Below are 21,421 nucleotides of genomic sequence, written 5' to 3'. Positions count from 1 at the left end.
GTTTGGTGTTATTGGCTAGGTATGATATACGGGTGTAGCGGGGGACCAAAAAAAAAAAAAAAAAGAAGGGTCATATTTGAAGGGGAACAAAGAGGCGCGTCATCCTGGAGTTACACTTGGCTCTGGATTGACGAGCAGGGGAGGTTGGAAGTGATTCGTACCGCACGGGGTAACGTAGCAGCCGAGTAGATCCTCTTCCAGTCGCGTAGATCTCCTTCCAACCGCGTAGATCCGCTTGAAGGCGCCTCCCTCCTGCTTGCTACAAATAATCGACGGGGTAGTCCCCCTGATAGAGGAACTTGCCCACCGCGGCTTTGTCCACAGTCGCGTTGAGGCGGTCACATATGGTGTTCATGTCAAACTCGCCGTTTCCCAAGCAGGTGGTGGCCCCCGGGGAGGGCGTGATGTTAAAAATGATATTCTTCCCCGAGTCTATTTTTCCCTCTCCAAGGATAAGCTTCTTGCTGACCTTATTTATGAGCTGTGGTCTGACCCCCCCGTAGCCAACACAGTAGGATAGGTCTCGTGTCGTCAAAGAAGGAATGATTTTTCTCACGTCCTTCAAGAATAAGTACTTATTAAGGATAGGTATTTCAAAGAGGAAATTTCGACACACATATTTCAGCATGGTCATATCTCTAAAAAGGTTAAAGTAGACGTGGAAAAGACTCAAGTCAGGATTCCATACCTTTAAAAAATCGATTAGTGTGTTCATATTATCCCTCTCTAGTAGAGGAAGTGGGAGAGCAGTGGGTCCAAAGCGAGTCTTGCCCTTCTCGATGATGTCAGGATCTCCATGAACGGCTGCAAATGGGAGAGCTGGATTCTGTATTGTATATACTTTCCCCTTAAGAACATTACCAGAAAAGTAGAAGCTTCCAGCCACTGGAAGACAACTGTATTCCAAGCCGTAATTCATTTTCTGTGCAATCATGAGAGAATGTCCACAGGCACAGACAACGACAAACCTTGACTTAATGATTCCTCTATTCGTATGTATGATATATAATGACTCATTTGCTTCTTCTATATTTGTAACTTCGGTGTTTAGGTTAATGGAGATCTTCTTCGACCCCACACTATTCATACTTCTAGCCGATTCAACGAAACTGCTTGAAAGTTTCTGATAATCACACGTCGTTAATTCTGGTGGCATGTACAAAGCTGCTATGGTCTCCTCTCGAAGAGTTTTTTCATTTTTTAAAGCCACTCGAGGCTCAACACTATGGATATCATTTTTATTATACAGCCTCATAGATTTGAATAGGGTCTTAAATACGGGATATCTTTTCTCCAAAAAATCGCATTCTTTTTCACCTACCCCAAGGACCATTTTCTGAGTTGCACTTGAAATGTCTTCTCTTTTTTCGGCTGGCAAATGACACAGATAATTTCGTAACAGATCTGCATATCGCTTTATAAACTTGGCCTTCTCAAAAGAGTAGTTGGTTTCTATATCTCCGCAATGTATCGTCTGACTGTTGTTCTTTCCGTGGGAAGCGACGAGAGCGAAATCACTTCGCCTCTCTATGATGGCTAGCTTCTTCAGGTTTGTAAATTTTGAGAGGAGAAAGAGGAGGGCCGTTCCGGTTACGCCCCCCCCTATGACGACTGTGTCGTACACGTCTGTCGAGAGTTCCTTGTCGCTGCTCATGCGTCGCACTCGGGTGCCTCCACTAAGCCCGTCAACGGGGCGGACGAGGTGGTTTGGGCCAACTGAATGGGCTGCGTTAAGTGTGCTCATGCGGCTGACCCCGCACACGCAGCTACCCCCACCAACTGCACTGCTGGGAGCCTCCGCGAACCACCACCCACTCCTGTACCTGCAGAAGACGCTCTTCATTCGCAGCATTTTGCTCTCGCGTGATTCGGTTCAGGGATCCAGACGGACTCATTCGGTTCGTCCGAACGGGCGGGTAGGGGTCTTTATGAGGGGGGTGATATACTGGCGGCGACACGGAAGAAGCAAGCGGAAGGAGCAAGCGGAAGGAGCAAGCAAAAGAAGCAAGCAGAAGAAGCAAGCTCTGATGTGGACTTCTCCACTCGTCCTCTCTTCTTCCTTCCCTGTTACTTATCTCCCTGTCGCTGATGTGTTTCCTTTTCTTATCTTTTTTATCGCATCCCCTTTACGCAGCTCGGATGGACGTTACACAGGGTGGCGAAATGTGTGCGTCGGATGGACATGGGTGGGACACCTACGTTTACATTAGGAAGGAGGCACATAAGATTCACTGTGCACAAGTACATACAAAATCCTTGATGTGGAAAAAAAAAATCCACACTTCGATATCCTCCTAATGCGATTCTGCACTGTAGGCAGACTTCTACGTTGTGTTGACGTAGTTCCAACCTGGAGGGGTACAAATCAAATGGGGTGCGCCGGAAGAGGGTAAGTTTCCTCCGAACGGCGGGGTGGGGTTCCAAATGTTGATAGCAGCCCCACGAATGCTTCTTCGCATGAATAAAAGGGGGACCCAGCTGGCTGGGAAAAGTTATTACCGCTTCGGTCACCACTATATATATTATGCGGATTCCCCTTTACCGCTGTGGTCCATATGGCATGAAGATGCTCTGAGGAAGCACTGCAGTTTTATGCATACAGCTTGTGCAGAGCAGGAACGCACAGATGCATATGTTTCTGTTTCTTTACAGAGATTTATGTGCCTGTCAGGAGGGGTGAAAATAGGTCAACGGCTTGTCGAGGCACCCCCGTCAGGAACAACTTATTCGTCAGCACTGCAATAGTGAGGATAGAAGTGGAGATGGTAACCGCGATAGTAACCGGGACTGTAACGGCGATGGTGAGGATAATAATTACGACGTGTTTGATTTCCTTTTTTTTTTATTTTCCCGCCTTTTTCCCCTTATAGCGGTGAATTTACTCCCAAACGCAGATGATCATATTTTTTTTTTTTTTCTTTTTTTTTTACCCTGATGACGGAACTGAACGCGCGAAATTCTGCGCAGTGGAGGTGAACTGGTGAACGTAGGATATGGCCGGTCGGGGATACCCCACTCGCCCCCTTTGGGAAATTACTCCCCTGTTTATTTTCCTAATTGGATAACCCCGTAACAGCGCGGATACACAGGTGATCTTATGAGTGCTCATATGTACATAAATGCGGAAGAGAGCGTATGCGCGTGCACCGTGCCGTCTGTGGCGCGGGCATGTTGTAAGGGACTGCTCCTGCTCCTCCTCCTCCTGCTGTGCCGGGGGGGGAACTTTTGCCGGCTGCACTGAGCGTAACATAACGCTACACATACGGAGAGGCATACATCCACCATCTACGCGTGTGTGTGTTTTGCGGCTCATTTTTCATTTGAGCCCCCCGAAAGAAGAGGGTAATTAGGCAATGCCCTCGTAATCCCGTTGGAACCTCTGCGAGAGGAAAATGCCACACGCCTTACAGTAAGCCGCTTCAATAATAGGGCTGGACCTGCATATTGTACCCGCAGAAAGAGTTTCTATTGTGCACGTGCATACACTTGGAGGAGTTAACACAGAAACGGAAGGGCCCTCTGCAACCAGAAACGTGCGTGTAGTGTTATTTCTTTTTTTGTTTTCTTTTTTGTTTTTTTTTTCTTTTTTTTCCTTTTTTTTTTCTTTTTTTTTTTCTTTTTTTTCCTATTTCCCCATTTGCATTAACCCTGCGCGGAGCTTCGCATAAAATTAAGGACAACGGCCCCCGACAAGCTCCCCTTCTTTTTTTTTTTTTTTTTTGTGAAGTGCCAATGTGTACGTCTGCGCATGCACACCGATGCTGTGCTTTTATTTCCCCTCTTGCTAACAAATTACTCTCCTGGGGGGGGAGGGGGCATTTCATTGGAGGATAAAATAAAGAAGAAGAAGAAAAAAAAGAGATATATATATAGAGCGAGAGAGGGGCGACAAAAATATCCATTACGCTTTCTACACTTTGTTATTCTTCCGTAAAATGTCGTTTTCAATTCGCGCATCTCATTTTCGGCGCTGAGAAGGGAATCCCACACATGCCCAGCGCCGGAGCGCAGGAAGGAAAGGAGGACGAGCTACAGAAGGAGCTGAAAGGCGGCCAAAAGATGATGGGAGAGAGCAGGTGATGATGGAAGCAACGATCCTGCAAAGCGAGAGAGGGAAGTAGCGACACGCACACAAAAGTGTCCGTCCCACCGTGTAGAATACTTCTCAAGGGGGCTTTCGAAAACTGCGGTTCGACATCCCAGACCAACGTCGCAGAACTCAGGCGAGGCGGCAACTTGGCGTGTTTCCCCGCACGGGGAGGACCACACCACGGAAATAGCCAATCAGGCACTTTAAATGAAATAGAAAGAACCCTTCGAAGGAAAATTCAACGTAAGGCGAAGACGCAGAAGGGGTAAAAAAAATAAAGAAAAAATAAAAAAAAAGGCCGTCCCACAAGTGGAAACGAAACAGGAAGGAGGAGATTCACACGCTGAAGGGTGAAGTAGAGCGGGTGCAACGTGTACAGCAAGGAGGACACGCCACTGAGGGGGTAGGTTCCCAAGTGGTGAGTGATAAGTGGTAAAAAGGTTTAGGGTTCCTCGTTACACACACAAATACAGACAGACATACACACGTACACTTCTACCCTTAGGAGCTTAAAATGAAAGCCCCACGGGAAGGCTTTCCCCCGCAAAGGCTCCACGTACGCATCGAATGAGGAGTCTCTCTATTGTTGTGGCCGTTTTTTTTTTTTTTTCCATTTATCATCGCGCTTCTTGGGGGTCCTCACCACTTGGGGAAGTGACCCGAAGGAGACAGAAACGGAGTAACCTCCATTTGGCTGCGCCGACTCGGTTTTGCTGCGTTTTCCCTATTTGGCCGCCCTCTCCATGGAGAGCCTAAGAATACTCGTGCTGGGAGACGTGGGCGTGGGGAAGAGCTCCTTCCTCAAGCTGATAACGGAGAGGTTCTCCGAAATATACCCAATCAACTTTTTCGACTACTACATGCACCTAGACGAGGAAGAAGCGAGGAAAAAATTCGTAAGTGCCAAGGATTTAGCGGAGAATAATTGCAAAACGAAGAGAGTCCAAGCTTTGGTGGAGTCTATGTTCTTTCAGGCCAAAAAAAATTTCCTCGAATTTATAGAGAGTAAAATGAATGGTCAGAATTTTTTTTGCGAGCAAAGACACAAATATACCTACGGCTTCGAGATTTTTACTTTCCTATGGTACATGGATAAGGCATATAACAACAACAAGTTTGAGAAGAACATTCCCCTGAACATAAGGCAAAGTGGGGGGCACTTGGCTGACATGCTGGCTGTTCGTGGCCAGGAGGACGAGAAGGCACTTCTCGTGGAGTTCCTCGAAATAGGAGGCATCCAGACCTACTCCTGTATCCGAAACATTTTTTACCCAGAGCATGACGGAATTTTACTTGTTTACGACTCGACAAATAATAAGTCTTATCACAATTTGGCCAAATGGGTATACGAAGTGTATGATCACACGAAGCCCCCCTCGGATGTCTTCTGCTCCGCTAAAAGAGGTCGAAATAAGTTTTGGAACCTCTTCAAGGGTGCTGAAACGAAGGAGGAGAACAAAGGGGTGCAGGAGGGCCACTCCGGAAGCGGGACACCGAAGGGCTGCTGTGACCATGGGGGGTACAAGGACTTCCACGGGCAGAGAAAAAAGGGCACTTGCGCGAAGCACTACGCGGAGTACAACACACAGTACAATGCGAATGGATATGCCACTCGGTATGCTAATCGCTACTCCGATGGCTATGTCTCTCACCGAGAGAGACACCTTGATGAAGACCCCTTCGCCTCCGATGACGACTCAGACATCGAAAAGGGACAGGCCAAAAAGGGGGACCAAATTCTCAAGGGAGAAATACCTATAGCGTGCATAGCGACCAAGATCGACAAAAAGGATGCCAAAGAAAAACCAGCCTCAGTGAAAACGCCCGAAACTTCCATTTTTTACCGATTTTTTTTCCCAGACTTTTCTGTCAACGCGACAAATGAGGCTGTCAACGCGAATAAGGATAATTTAAAGAGAAAGAAAGAAATCCTGAAAAAGCTGGAAAATCATATAACCCAGGCAACAGAAATCAAGGCAAGTTCTATCGATTGTATCGTTGATATCGAGAAATTTGTGCACTTCCTCAGACGCGTTTACGAGAAAAAGTACAACTGGGCTGGGCTGAATGGATAGCATTCGTTGCGATATAATATGAGATCAGGGTGAATTGCGCCACGTCCTTTGCGTAACCGCCATGACGCATCGCGTGTGTGCACGTGGGGGGGGTGATACCCAATAGGTAGCACATCCTAGGTACCAGCCTAGACTAACATATCCTATGCAAGAGTGCTTTTTTTTTTTTTTTTTCTTTTCACAAAAGGGAAGATTTCTCTGTACGTACAAGGCCACACAACCTTAAAAACGCACATTAGTATGTATATGTGTGTGCAACCTTTTAAGGGGGAATCCCAGGCAGGAGGGGAACTTTTTAAGCAAGAAGAAAGAGTGACCAGAAAAGTCAGAAAATAAATGGGTAAATATACACATGATGAGGTGCATACCCCCAAATGTATCTCCCAAGTTGCACAGTGCAGCGTTAGTCTTCTTATGGTTCTGCTTCTTTTTTTTTTTTTTTTTGTAGTGCCCCTTTTCCCGTTTTGTGGCGACGTTTCTGCGTATGATTTGCTGCCGGCACTTATTCGTGTATCTCCCCCCTTCGTCCTAGATCTTTGGGCATGTTGTCCCACTGCGTCCTGCATGTTCCGCGAATCTTCTCACTCCTTCCCCCAATTTTTAGCTTTCTCCACATGGTCAACTAGCTCGATTGCCTCATTTACAAAATGAGCTTACCAGGGAAAAAAAAAAAAAAAAAAGAGCTAGCCATTTTCTACAGGTGTTTGCCACCATTTGGCACCTTTCCACCTGACCCATTCATGTTGTTTTTTTTCTTTGCCCACATTTGACCACATCTTTTATCATATTCTTATTATGTTTTTATCTCCTTTTTATTTGCCTTATATTTCCCTTATATTTCCCCTTTATTTCCCTTTATCCTTATTTTATTCTATGGGTTTAGCTAGCTGAAATTATGCTCGATGAGAACTTGTCATGTTTGTTAGACGAGAGCGATGACGAATGTGCCAGAAAAAATGAAGTCAAGAGAAGGAAGCAAGAGCTGCGTCAGAAGGGCAGCAGTGCGACCACTGAGAGTGGTGGACAGTTCTTCCCCACGTCTGTCCTAAACTTTAACATTCGCAACATAAGGAATTTGAATAATTTTTTTAAAAATGCCAATGCCGAACTCGCCATTGGTGCACATTATAAGGCTGCGATCCAGGGTACCGCTTCGCACACGTCGACTTCGCTGCCGCCAAGTGGAGAAGCCAACCAAAACGGAAACGCGCCAAACAGGAAAGATGAACAGCTGAGGAAAAATTCGAACAGTAAGACTTCTCTCAGTGGGAAAAATGGAACAATCGCAGCAGCGGACGCCGCCAAACTGGTCCACAACGATGCAAGCAATGAGCGAAATGGAAGGTACGCTATCCACTCCTTAAATTACTTGCCATCCCTAGAAATTGAGAAGCAAGAAATTGCGAAAAGGAAAAATCTGGAGGCTTCTTCTTCCCAGGGCAGCAAATGTAGGAAGGTAACCGAGGGGAACCCTCGTGTGGTGGAAAATGCGATCGAGAGGAATGCTGTCCGTTTGAGGGAAAAGGCATGCCTGCGCGAAGGGGAGGCGGTCAAACCGATCGCTCCCTCGACCAAAGTGTGCGGAAAGAAGAGGTCCCCAGAAACAAACCTGTACAGTGAAGTGTTCAAAGCAGGGGAAGCGCGAAAGGAATATGCGGCAGAGGGAAAAGTGGCAGTGACCAAAAGTGCTGCAAAAAAAAATGAAGAGGGAATACTAAAGAAGCGTAACGCAAGGGTAGAAGGGACAGACCGTGCGAGTGCATCGATGCACGGAGAAAAGGAAGTCAACTGGTCCAATGGAAGAAGCCCCAATCGGGTGGTACGCTTTGTCACCAATGAGGATGGAAAGGACTTACCACCTCGGATGAACAGTAAGGAGGCAACCAAGGGAATCCAAATTGCGAACAAGGCGAAATGGTATAGTAGTAGAAACTCCAATACAGCGCCAGCGATGGAATCAAATTCAACCACATCAACTTCCTTGTTAAGTGGCGCTTCTAAGTTGAATTCGATAAGATACACCTCGCAGCCATCGGACAGAAGCATAGAAGCAGATCCGCTTGCTCAACAAAACAGAATCGAAAAAAGGAAAGAGTTAATTTTTTGCTTTTCATTTATAAAGTACAATTCTTGGGTGAAGGCCCTGAAAATCCTGAACCTGCCGTTGGATCCCTTCCACCTGAGTATAAACGCGCATAGGTATGTAACAGACGGGGGGGAGGAGCCGCCGGGGAAGCAGAAGTCAGGCCAGGAGCAGAGCGAGGACCGACATAAGAATCAGCATCAGGACCAAATGGCGTCCGCGCCTAGCCCGGACTCGCACGAACCAGGCGCAGCGGTAAGCGGCCCAAGTAGCGCCACACTGCGCAATGGATTAGGCAATGGACTAAGAAATGGACTAAGTAATAGACTAAGCAATAGACTGCTCAACAGGGCTGGCGGAACGGATAGCGGCGCACCCTCCTTCCTGTACACCCACAACATCCACAACATTTTACGAAACAAACGATTCGCAAACTACAGAATCGAGAAAATGATGGTGATCGTAAAGAGCATTCGATGCAGAAGTCACGGCTACTTCATAGTGGCCATGGACCCTTCTGGACAGATGCCAGCCTCTATACATAAGGAGGTCCAAAAGGAATACAAAAAACACATAAACATTGGTTCCACTCTAATTCTAAAAGACGTCACAGTGTTCGAAACGATGGATAACTTCCCCTACCTGATAATAACGCTTCGAAGCCTTGTACGGGTCATCAAGGCGGAGGAGACGAGTTACGCTGTGAAGGATGACATCCTCAAGAGAATTCACGGGGGAACGCGGCTCAAGGCGTGAATGGCGCCACGTTACGGTTAATGGGAAGGACATGGGCGGCGTATGAGCAGCGTATGGGCTGCTGACAGGCCACGTCCCAGCCACATGGAAGTCGCCTCCAAACAACGTCCAGACACCTTCCTAACGACTTCCTTATCACGTGCACCCCCCTTCTGATCGTCCTGATTGACTGACAGAAGGGTGTCCCAATTAGAAACTCATTCGTTTGTCCACCAGATTGGTCACCCGATTGATTACACGATTGGCCAATTTTCTTTTCTTTTTTTTTACCCCATATGTGCGTGAAAAACACACAACTCCTCATTTCCACCGCATCGAAGGAGATTAAGTGTCCGGTTAGGTTAGAGAGTACAAAATTGTAGAAGCGGCCCCGAGGCTGCCAGCCGCGAGAGAGTCCGCCCCTTTTTTTTTGCCTTCTAAAAGTTAATTGACGGGGTTTGCCCCCGCGGGCTAGGCAGAAGGAATTACGAGGGGCACGGTATTCACCCCTGTGATTTTATAAGCGAACGGTCAGGTCAGCATGTACGTGTGGAGTTTGCCACTGTTTGGGGACATATACACTCATATAGATGGTACAGAGAAGAAGAAGAAGAAAAAAAATATACATACATATATATATATAAGTTAACCTTGGGGGGAAAGGCTCAAAGGGTCCTAAAATGAAGGAAGCGTTTTGTTGACAGTGTGAGTATAGAGCGTCGTTGGCAGTAGGCATTTTCCAAGAAAGCCCTACTGCCAAGACGTCTCATCTGGACTTAATTCAATATGTTGGTCCCGACACTCGACCTTCTTCTCCTCTTTCTGGGTTGCAAAATCGTTAAAGGGCACAGAGAAAGTCTCCGTAAGTTTCTTCTCACTGCGTATGTACAGAAAGGTGGCACCTAGAAGGACGATGGCGATTACAGCGAAGGAAGCTGAGTATTTATATATAGCAGAATCGGCATGTTCATCTTCCTCAACGGTGTCGTAGTTTCCTGTTATCCACTCAATGCTGGAATGCTTTTCTTCAAGGAGGTCATACTTCACCTGCACATTCGGATCAGATACATGTGTTTCCTTTTTTGTACCACTTGATGTTTTGTTTTTTTCATCTTTTATCATCCCTGGGCTGTCGTCTACTTTGACGTGTCCACTTGATTTTGTTCCTCCTTTAATTATGGCTTCGTTTTCTTTTCTTTTTTTATAATTGATGGGGGAGAGGGGGGGTGGCGGGGCGACTACGTCGCCTTGATTAGATGACTTATTAGACTCTTTGGAATGGTTCGTCTGTTGAAAGATGTTGGGGATGTGTTCTGATGGTTTATCCTTCTTCCCTTCTGTATGCTCTTCGAGATGGATACTTCTTTTTTCCCTTCCGTTGCTTGCTGGGGATGGATACTTCCGTGTATCGAAGCTGACTCCTGTATTGTCGTCCACCACGGCTCCCCTATTTTTGAAGCGATGAATGATGTCGAACTTGGATTTGAATTTTCTCTGTGGGGGTGGTTTGCTTCCATCGGAAGAGGGAGGTTGGGTCGACGAAGTGGGAGGCAAAGGTAGTACCGTTCTATCCTCCCCACCGTGGCCTGCTTCCGTCTTATCATGTTGACCTTTTTTCCCCTCATCACGATTGCCAGGTAGCAATGATTCTACCAGCCCCATGTTGTCTGCCTTTCCACCTGGGCCTTTATTTTTCTCATCGTGACTTTCCTCCTTCGATGTGGTTTGTCCCTGTGTCTGATTGATGGACCTCTTCCCCCTTTTCAACTTCCTCCTTTCGCTGGTAGGAAGGTCTCCCTCCTTTACCAACATGTCATCTATGGGGACGTCGTCGAGAATGCTCCTTCCCGTTTCGACGGGAGTGGCTCTCTCCTCCCCATCAGAATCGTCGTCCATGTTAGCACTGGAGCTAGCAGAAGTATCCGCATCAGCCAAGTCATCGACGTCGGAACCATCTCCCCCCTTCGGCAGGTAGTCTCCCTCCATCTGTGCCGCATCTATGTAGAACCAGCTGCAGGGGAGTGTATTCTCCAGGTCCAGCCCCATCTGCTCCTCCTCCAGATGTGTGCTGTAACTAGACACACTTGCAGAATCAGAGTGTAGGTCACTGAACGGTGAATTGGCAACATTGTTAAATATGTTTTCTAACATGACTTTAAAATCTTCCTCTATCTGTCGCTCCCTTTGATGATGTGTTTCTTCTGAATCGTTCATGTCTTTTACATCTGCTATGAACTGTTTTATCTTTTCCTGGTCCTTGGGATCAATTTTGTGTAATCTATATTTTTGTTTTTTCCTAAATAGCAATCGCAGAAGTCTACAGATTAAGTTTCCTTTTCCTTTTTTTTTGTATGATGGCAATGCATCTATGTTGTACTCTGAGGAGTATTTTTTTAACGGGTTCTGAGTGGGTTCTACATCTACCTCCTCCTCTGCATCATATATTCCTTCCAAGCTGTTAAGTGATTTTAGAATGACTCTGTTTTTGTTCGAACGTTTGAGATTTCCTCCGTTACCGATATAGAAAGGGGGTAGTACTATGCTGTTGGTCGCCTTGTCTCCGTGCAGCTTCTGCGCCATTTTTTCGATCTCGTTCGGGGGTTCGTGTAGTACGACACCGAGTCCTGTTGGGGGTATCGACTCCGCTACTACGTCGGGGTCAACTGGCTGGTCTGCTTTCTGCCCGATTTGGGGATCCGCTGATGGGTCTATTGATGGGTCTGTTGATGGGTCAGTTGATGGATCTGCTGCCGCTGCCGCAACGGATTCGGATGCCGCGTCTGCACCTGGCTCTACCATCGATTTTGTTTCTAACTCTGTTCCTCCATCTGCGTCTGGTTCTGCCCTGGGCGCCACTTCCGATTCGAGTTGCTCCTTGTCATCCTCTATCGCTTCTTCTGCTGCCTCATCCTCCTCCCCTTCCTCGTTCTCCCCTCCTGCTTTCTTGGCTCCCCTGCGCCCGTGCCATTCGCTCGGTTTCCCGGCGATGTTCGCACGCCTTAGGTTCCTTCTCCTTCGGCGTCTGGCCGCGACGATAGCCTGGTGCGCATTCTTGCAGATGTTCTTCTGTATTTCGGTGAGCTGTTCTCTGAATTCAGACAGGTTGCTGTATGAGTAGAAGAAGGGGGCGTCCTCAACGGGGGAGTTATTAGTGGCTTTGTCTTGCTTGGAAAGACCGGCCATGTCTACTTCGTCCTGATTGACGACACCGGGCGCGTCCATTTCGTCCGTGCCGCCGCTAACCCCGATATCCCTGCTATCCCCGCTCATCGTTTTGCAGTTCCCGTGGCTGCTATTGTTCAAGCAAATGGCATAGACGTCAGCCCCATAGGTGAGTTTAATATTGCGGACGATTTCTTCCGCTTGGTTGGCGGCCTTATTGCTGACATTGCCCGTGTTAAAAATGACAAGGACCTTGTGGGCATTGGGTCTGCCCTCATTTGTATTGAGGACATGGTCGTGCATATAACTTAACGCGCTACTCAAATTATTGGATGGGCCACCAAAATTGAATCTCCAGTATTCTAAGAAGAGAAGAAGTTGGTCTCTGTTTCGAGCCAAGTTGGAAGAGAAGCTAATCCAATTGTATGTCTCCTGAGAAAAAGTAGTGAGCGATATGTTAACCAAATTTGAACTTAAATTTAAGTGGGAAATGAGATTCCTGATGGGCTTCAAAATATACTTCAGCCAGAACGATTGAGACATAGTAGAGGAGTCATCTACTAGAAGAGACAAATCGATCTCTATGTCGCAGACATCAAGAGAGTGATCACAGCTTGTGTCGAAACATTCCTGAATCACGAGACTCCTCTGATCTGTGCAATTCTTTCCTGTCCTTTTGTATTTCCCGCTTAAAGCATTTTCTACATTGTTCAGAGTATTCCTTTTGCTGAAGTGGTAACCCATGTTACATGTGACGGAGCATTCAGACCACTCAGACCATTCACTGCACGTTGCATTCGTCGCGATGTCGTCATAGAATTTTTCCAGATTGTGAATCAACATTGATTTGTGGTAATACGAATTTTTTAACACACATCTTAGCAGCTCGTTTGTATTTGGTCCAACCCTATGTAGGTAGTGACAGTACGATTTGAGATTCACCTTCGTTATGACATTCAGTGTAATATTTTTTCTGTCCAGTAGGTAGTGCGCTATGCTCAATTCCGTTTCGTCTGTGTCTGGCATACCCTCCGTGTTGATAAACATGATTACCATTTTGGTGGAGGTGTCCTCCGCGTCGTAGAAGTGTCTAATGCCAACATAGTTGAGGGCCTTCAGATGGTTGGAGCTCTGCTGCGACTGCTGCATCTGAGTCTGCATCACGGCTTTGCTGAACCTCTGGAGCGAGCCATTTGTGCGGGCGGCCGAAGTATTACCTTTCGCACTCCTATTATCCGCGCGTGCTATTGTCTGCACCCCCACGCTGTCATATGTCACATAGGTGAGATTTACCCTGCGCTCTCCTTCCACCATCAGTTTCCTTGCCAGCTCTGTGATATTTTCCAAGGCCTTGGAGCCCTCCTTTTCCTTCTTCTCCTTGAAGCCGGCATCGAAGAGTAGGACTAAATCCAGGTCTCCATGCGAGGTTACCTTTTCTATCAAACCTCTGCCTTCAACCTGAGTGAGACGAAACAGAAAAAAGGGGAGGATCCAGTTGAGGAGGACCCTCACGATGCGTCTCATCCTGCGTCTTCCTCTATTCCACGGTTTGCGCAGGGAAGGGAAAGAAGAAGAAAAAAAAAAAAAAAATTAACACATTGGGCACTTATAGGAATATGCTAAACTGGGGCTGAAAAGAAAGGAAAAACTTAGTTCCGCAGATCGAAGAAATCGAACCACGGTTGCAACGGGGCAGAGAAACGGAGAGTAGACAAACAGAATGTCTTCCACCTTGGAACAGCGGGAAACTGCACACCGGGCAGGTCAAGTGCGGGAGAAGGAGGATGGAAAACTTAACTACTCAACGATTGGACAAAGTTGCCAAGGGGGAAGTAAAAAAATAGGAAAGTAAAACAAAACAGAGCAAAACAAATAAAAGAGAGAAGAATGGAATGCTTTTCCCTCCTTTTTGGAAGCCAGATTGGAAATATTCTCCAATTTTCCACTCCTCAGGGGTGAGAAAAAGGATCGGACTTCTAATTTGTCCAAGGACGTGGAAGCGGAGGTGAGCAGTTAGATGAAGAATCCCACAGGGAAGCAAAAGCGTGCATGTAGATAAAGAAGCAGGTGGGTAGAGCAACGCTCTCGCGTGGATCGCATCAATTAGCCCAGCGAAGACATATGTACAAAAAATTCAAAGAGGCCACTAAATTTTAGCAGCCCATATCATTCTTAACCGTTTTGTGTTAAAGAGGACACGTCCTCAAGAAGGGGCATACTGGATTGATACACAGTACATGCAGGTCCGAAGTGAGGAGGCCGCTCTGCACTTGTCCGAGCCATGTATAATTGTGTCTGGGGAGAGCCAACAAATGAGCGGACAAAAGAGCGAACAAATGAGAGAGCAAATCAGCGAGCAGATATAAAATGAGGATATCACTCAGCAGTGAATCAAAAGGTAGATCTCCACTTCTGCAGTTAACTGCCCAGAAATCTCCACCTACATGTATATGGGCACAAAAAAAATTGTGGCAGTGTGTAGCAATCCTGCAAGAAAACAGGCAATTGACAAAAATGGGAAAAAATTGAAAAACCACTTCACAACATAGCGTATATGAAAAGGAAAAACAAAAAAAAAAAAAAAAAAATAGAACAAAAGAACAAAATGGAAGTCTTCCTCCTCTTGTATTATACAAACGTACAAAAGAAGGAGAAAAAAAAATTTTGGATAGTAGCTGGCAAATTTTGAAGCAGTTGTAGATGGAGAAAAAAAAAAAATGAAGTGTCTTACACACAGCTGTGCTATTCGCAGAGCTCTGTTTTGTGGCACTAGAAATAACTTTTTGTTTGATTGTCTTTGCTATTTGAAAGACGTTGGAGTTGTCCAAGTATCAGTTGTCAATACGTATGTTTATTTACACTGATGAGTTAAAAGCAAAAGCGGAAAAAAAAAAAAAAAAAAGAAGAAACTTTCTCTGCGGAGAAAGCGGATTGTGTATGGTACAGCTCACATGACACATTTTGATGAAGTCTTTTTTTTTCTCTCTCTCTTCTTTAAAACCCTACGACTGCGCTGAGGCTTTTCTTCCCTCCCCTTTGCACATGCACTTAGGGAATTGCCAAAATGGATTGTGGCGAAGAAGCTTAAAAGAAAAGGCATTCAATCCAGGCGAGGGGACATAACACTTCGCATGTTGCTTCACGCAAGCGGGAAGGAGCCTGCATCAAAGCACTCCTCACGCCAACTGGGGGGAAGCCTATGTGTGGCTCCAAATGTGTGTCTCCAAATGTGTGTCTCCAAATGTGTAGCCGCTAACATGTGGCCTCCAATCCGCATGCGCGAATGGAGACATGCGGACGTGGGGGAAGTACCATCCGAGCAGACACCTTTATGTGTACATGCGCACAATTTATACATGCACATGCAGGAAGACGCTTCTCACAGATGCAGCTTTTGAGAGCTCCCCCTCCCAAAAGGGGGCCCATCAAATATAGGACTTTTAACAGCCATTAGTGGGAGACAGTGTTGCTAATACGTTACATGAATGGAGAGGGACAAAAAGATACCTTCGACGAAAAAGTAAAACAATGCACGAAGTTGCAGCAAAGCGAGGGGTGGAGCCACTTTTATGGCGGGGGCGCCTTCCGCCGGTTGACCACCTAAGCGGTGAAATGTGGAAAAAAAAAAAAATGAAAAAATGAAATAAAAACATGAAAACTTGTAACTCGATACTTGGCGATTGTCCGCCCTTTACTAGGCAACACATACAAAAAGGTAACCCTTGAAAGGGGAATGACCCCTCCGTTTGGCTCTCCACATGGTTGCCTCAAATGGGACATCCCAAATGAGCTAACTTGTTTTTGCAGACAATTCCAGCTGCGTGGGGGGGTCTCCCGTGTCGTCACTTTTTCACACAAAACTGTCCAGAAAAATGCGCAAAAAGAAGCACACTTTTTAGGAGGAATTTTTCTCCACAAGGGGCATCTCCACGTAGCTTAAAAAAACGGCGTATGGCCAATGGGGAAGAGAAGGGGGTGGGGTCTACAAACGCTGCGGTTTTGCACTTAAAGGGGATGCCCAATTTTGGCGTGCAAACTGCAAACCTTCCCAACGGGGTACTACTTTACAAAAAAAGGAAATAAAAAATGGCTGGGGGGTATACCAATGCGTGTATGCAGGTGTACCATCAAATGGCTTGTTAATTCATATCAATTCGAAGTAGGAAGGAGACAAAAGGAGGACTCCCCCCTCAAGGGATGAGTCTACTTCTTCCGTGAAACGACGAACGCGTCTTTAACGAGTTTATTCTTTTGGATGGAAAAATCACTCATCTGTTTGGAAAAAAAGTACACAATTTTGTCCCTTTTGTCGAGGCATTTCCCGTAAAATATGACCAAATCGGTAATGTCCCAGAAGTTTTTTTCACATAAGGTTATTTTATTTTCCTCAAGGAAGGATTTGACTTTCTGACTTCGTAAAAAGGGGAGGGTAAGACAGAACTGTAGGTTGATTAAATCTGGGAACAATTTCCGGTAATCGATAAAGAGCGTGACTTTACACTGACTGCTGTAGTCCCCAAACGGACGTATCCTCTGCACAACTTGCTCATGATTTAAGTTAAAAATGATCAGCTCATCTGCGGAGGTAATGTACATATCGGAAGGGGCAATCAAATTATTCTGCAATATATCCATGCGGGCATCACAATGATGGACGTAGTTATTTAGAAGGGAGTTAACAAAGATGGCGCACTTTTCTACTATCTTCCTGTTTGCGCAAAGTAAATTTTGGAACGTTTCGACATCATTCAGAAGGAGAAATGTCTTGGCACCGATTAGGAAATTTATCTTGCTCATTTTGTGCACCTTGAGATAGGTTTCCCATGCGACGTAAAAATGCAGGTATATGAATTGGAGTCGTCGCAATGACGCAGCGGGGTTATTTTCACTTTGCTTCGTTTTGTTCTCCCCCGCATGGGGGTTACATGTGGATTCGTTGTGCCACATCGATCTGTTGTCCCATGCCGATCTGTTATCCCACATCGATCCCTGCTTGTACAGATCTATCATCAACGTGTAAAATATTAGTGTGTACTCCTTCTGACTCACTCGGGTGTATATTTCTTCTCCAAAAAATTCCTTAAAAATGCTACTCCTTCGAAATTTGCTCAAACTGTCCTCGTGAAAAAATTTGCTGCCTTCCACTTTTTGTAAAATCTCCTCCACTGTGCCTTTGCCCTGATTGGCGGAACCCTCATTGGAGTTACCCTCATTGTAGGCCCCCTCGATGTTCCCCTCGGCAGTCCTTCCTCTTTCATATTTCCTGATCAGGTGGTTAAATATGTGCAGCGGGTCACGATAGAAGAGAACATACTTCATGAGCCCCCTCGAGCATGTCACCCCCGCGGGCAGGCGCAGAGGACTGTCCACACAAAAACTCGAATTGCAGTAAATGTAGAGAATCTTTTGGCACAGCTCGTGTTCTTCCTCATCAATGTGTTGATCCCCTATGCTGGGATGGTGGTTCCCCCTCTTTGAGATGGCTCTGCGGAAGACTTCCCCCAATGCAGCGCTGCCCATAATGTGTCGAAAGAGCTGAATAATCTCGCCGTGCAAATTGAAATAATTCAAAGTAACAAAGAGGAAAAAAATCTGCTTCAAATTTAGGGCTAAAATGGGTCTCTTAAAGATGCCCAAGGGGGAAGGGTCACTTTCCATTCCGCTGCGCAGGGATAGCAAGCCTCTGATCAGATTCTTTATATGCGCCTTGTCGTAGCAACTTGTTATTTGTTTGTAAATTGTTTGCACCGCGTCGTACGCTGAGATGGCGAGGGCCAAGGGGGGGTCTCCCCGGTCAGTGGCCATTCTGTCGTAAGGCTCTCCTTGGTGGGTGTCCCCTTGGTGGGGCTGTCTCTGGTGAGTCTCCCCTTCGCGGGTCCTCCGTTGACTGCCCCCTCCCTCTGCAGCACCTTCGAGGAGCTCCCCCGCGATGGCTTTTCTTACCCATGGCTGCAAATTCCTCAGCGTCTGTTTACTTCCCAGCCAGAGGTGCCTCGCCATATTGACATTGCTACCTTCATTTAGACATTCCAGGAGCATGAAAAAAAGACGCGGGTTAACTCTGCACAGTGGTAGGATGTACTTAACGCACAATTTCATCTCTTCTGCAACTTCTCTCCCTCCATGGAAACACTTCTCCACTAAGTCGGCTAAATAGTTTTGCACAAATCGAGTCAACTCCTGAAACGTGTAGTTATATAATAGAATTGTCTCACCTGTGTGTTCACAGTGGCTTGATAAAATGGATTTGTACAAGAGACTTATCCGTACAAGGAGGCGTTCCCTTTCTGCAGATACTGCTCCTTGTTTTTTGAAAGATGCGGATTTGTGTTCTGTTCCGCTCCCTTCTCTTTTCATTTTCTTCCCTGCCGACTCCTTATTTTCCACCGTGTTTGAAAAATGATTGGCGGAGTTTCTACTCACCAGATTGACTTCTTCCAGGTTTAGCTCAAGTAAGAAGGTGTACTGGAGAAGAAGCAGAAGGGAGTACTGCTTGAGGGTCTCCCCTCGGTGGAGCTCCCCTGCATGGAACTGCCTCCGGAGGTAAGTCACCACCTGACTGTTCAGGCGATTTCCTCCACAGGTTATCAAGCAGTGCGTTTTGTCCCTGAAAATGTCATCATCATGTATGTTGACGCGGTTTAGTAGAGGGGGGTTTGCTCCCTTGTGTGCATCTCCCATAATGTGGAGCTTCCTCCTCACGTAGTGTGCCTTCATCAGAGAGGACACCGTGATGAGGAAGTAGTGCCATTTGTTGTCGTAAAGGATGTTTTCCTTTTCTGAGTAGTACAGGCAAAATTGCTTGAGGAACAGCTCGGGGAAGTACTCATTCCTCTTTTGCGTGAGGGAGTCCAGTAAATTTGAATAGATTAGGAAGGTCGCCTTGGCGTGGAGTCGACCGCTCTCAACACGGCCACTGTGAAGTTGGCTTCTGTCAATTCCGTCGCCTCTAACACCCCTCCTCGTGGCTCCGCCGAGGAAGAACCTCTCCCTCATGTAACTCTCCACATAGTTGCACGCGTTAACGGGGAGGAAACTCCACTTGAACGAGTCCGCGCAGGTGTCAAACCCCACCGGTGTGTGCAAAATCGCGTGGTAAGTCAACTGCGGAATCAACATGTATCTCTTCAGCAGGCTTCTCTCCCCCAATGTGTTCACAAAATTAATGACAAATAAGTTGTTTTCATTCTTAAGGCTGAAAATATATCTTTTGAAAAAGTGAAGCACAAATCGGTGCTGCGCATGTCTATGGAAAAAAGACAAAATGGCTAGTCGATCCAGAAAATCGTAAAAAGAAATATTTCTTTTAATTTTTCGAAACATTCGATAAATATTTCTTTCGCTTTTTATGCTGACAAAAATGATGTTAAATTTTTTTCTCATTTTTAAGTAAGCATTTATAATTTTGTTGTCTGACGGGGGGGGTGAGGAGGTGGTTTCTTTTGCTCTTCCCTCCTCTGTTCTACACCGTTCAAAGTGTACCTCATTGTGCTTCTTCCTCTTTGCACATTTTTTTATGACCCTGGCATGGTCGGCAATAAATTTGTATGCGTTATCTTCAATGATGTTAATCAGTTGGGAGTCCCTCTCGCTTGTCTTTCCCCCCACAAGGTTGCTGCTACGCTCACGTAGGTATCTCAAAATTAGGTGAAATAAAATGTTCTCCTTAACTGGGAGATCATTTGCGCTGAACTTTTCGAGGACGTACCTTAAGTAGGCGTTGGAGATATTCGGCAAGAATTGCATGCATAGGATGTTATTCAATTTGGTGCAGTTGAAATGGCGCTTCCCTGTCTGCTTCCTGAGGGAAAGGGTCACTTCTTTTCGGTTGCTTCTAACCGGGGAGAGGAAGGCCATTCCCCCGTTTTCTTCCGCGCCGTGTTCTCCATGCTGAGCAGCGTCCAGAGGCACTCCAACGGGTACACCCACTATGGGAGATTCCAATGTACTTACAACAGCTGCACCTCGGCTGCTGCGTTTGTGGGTGTCCTCACCACGAGAAGTTGTGACGTTGCTTTTCCACTTCTTCGAAACTTTCGCTTCGTGCTTTCGGGGAGGACGCCTAATGAAGAGACTTCCCTTGTCCACGGAACTCTGCAGCGGCTCTGTGGACAGGGCTGCACTCGTGGCTGCTCCGTATACGCCAAGTGTCGCGCAGAGGAGATGAACGCGCATGTCCGCACTGGGGGGATTGGCGTTCCAGCGGGGGCGCCTTTTTTTGGGGGAAAAGTTCCCCGCCAAGGTGCAGCCCTGGAACTCCTTCCCCGTCACTCCAGTGCAGTCACTCCAGCCCCGCCGCTCTCTCCCAGTCGGTAGACGCACAACGCGTTCGCGTCATGTAGAGCTGTTGAGGAAAAAACTGTCGCTTGGAGGAGTGCATAAATTTGTTTGCCCAATCAGTTCATTTTCATCTTTCTTTTAAGCTTTCTTTTCAGCTCTGCTTTTTTGTGCAAGGGTATGCGTACATCTTCGTATCTTCCCCTCTGTCAATCCGTTGAGGCATACAAAAGAAAAAAAAAAAAAGTGAAGCGCGGAGTGCATAAGATAACCCTATATATTATCGTCACCGCTACTTTGGGGAGGAAAAGATAAACAAAATTTTGTGAGTTTGTTTTACAGTTTTTCAGCCCCTGTTTCTTTTTTTTTTTTTTTTTTCTTCATTTCTCCCCCAGATGGCTTTTCCAAAGCTTTGTGCCATTTCTTGGAAGAGAGGCAAAGAGGGGGGAACAAGCATGACACCACTGGGACGCGACACGTTCCCCCATCAGGAGAAGCAACCCCTGCTGTGAAGCAACTTCCTCTGTGAAGCAACTTCTCTCCTGTGGAGCGGCCTCCGTGAAGCCAACCTGATAAGGGACTTTCGCCCCTACGGGCTATTCATTTGGCGAAAAACGTTCATATACCATTGCGCAGATTTAGGCAAAGGCGTGTTCCCACCGTGGAGTTTCTTTGGCATTTTTTTTTCTCTCCTAATTTGAAAAAAGGGAAACCATAGCAAACGCTCGTATGAAAAAACACCCCCCGCCATAGCTACACCGTTTTGGGAGAAACAAATTAGTGGCACCCGCTCAAGGGATAAGAATATGCAGTTTGTGAAGAGGTCCTCATTAACGCTTTCCACCAACTCAGACAATATCACCTGCCAACAAACATGTATAAAGATGAACATGTAAAGGTGGTGCCTGATTGAAACGGAGAACAGAGACCCGCCTCGCTAGCGGTACAACTGAGGGAGACAGCCCACTCGGTGGACATAGCCCAATCGCCAACGCGATA

At 46.4% G+C, this 21,421-nt stretch overlaps 5 protein-coding genes across 5 annotated transcripts; 2 read left to right on the top strand and 3 right to left on the bottom strand.

Moving 5' to 3' along the window:
• Window positions 1–259: 259 nt before the first annotated feature.
• On the bottom strand, window positions 260–1,852 carry C922_00882 (malate dehydrogenase (quinone); the record flags this gene model as incomplete). The annotated part of the gene is made up of 1 exon (XM_008816494.1): window positions 260–1,852. One exon carries the CDS (start codon window positions 1,850–1,852, stop codon window positions 260–262), a length of 1,593 nt encoding a protein of 530 aa, XP_008814716.1.
• Window positions 1,853–4,833: 2,981 nt separating this feature from the next.
• C922_00881 (hypothetical protein) lies at window positions 4,834–6,165 on the top strand (the record flags this gene model as incomplete). Its single annotated transcript, XM_008816493.1, has 1 exon — window positions 4,834–6,165. The coding sequence occupies one exon, from the start codon at window positions 4,834–4,836 to the stop codon at window positions 6,163–6,165; it is 1,332 nt and encodes a 443-aa protein (XP_008814715.1).
• An 895-nt stretch (window positions 6,166–7,060) lies between these two features.
• On the top strand, window positions 7,061–9,004 carry C922_00880 (hypothetical protein; the record flags this gene model as incomplete). The annotated part of the gene is made up of 1 exon (XM_008816492.1): window positions 7,061–9,004. One exon carries the CDS (start codon window positions 7,061–7,063, stop codon window positions 9,002–9,004), a length of 1,944 nt encoding a protein of 647 aa, XP_008814714.1.
• Window positions 9,005–9,733: 729 nt separating this feature from the next.
• C922_00879 (hypothetical protein) lies at window positions 9,734–13,669 on the bottom strand (the record flags this gene model as incomplete). Its single annotated transcript, XM_008816491.1, has 1 exon — window positions 9,734–13,669. One exon carries the CDS (start codon window positions 13,667–13,669, stop codon window positions 9,734–9,736), a length of 3,936 nt encoding a protein of 1,311 aa, XP_008814713.1.
• A 2,679-nt stretch (window positions 13,670–16,348) lies between these two features.
• Window positions 16,349–20,320, bottom strand: C922_00878 (hypothetical protein; the record flags this gene model as incomplete). Its single annotated transcript, XM_008816490.1, has 1 exon — window positions 16,349–20,320. One exon carries the CDS (start codon window positions 20,318–20,320, stop codon window positions 16,349–16,351), a length of 3,972 nt encoding a protein of 1,323 aa, XP_008814712.1.
• Between the last annotated feature and the right edge of the window lie 1,101 nt (window positions 20,321–21,421).

The sequence above is a fragment of the Plasmodium inui genome (genome assembly GCF_000524495.1).
Source record: "Plasmodium inui San Antonio 1 unplaced genomic scaffold supercont1.3, whole genome shotgun sequence".
Lineage (NCBI taxonomy): Eukaryota > Apicomplexa > Aconoidasida > Haemosporida > Plasmodiidae > Plasmodium > Plasmodium inui.
This window is presented reverse-complemented; position numbering and strand designations above follow the sequence as displayed.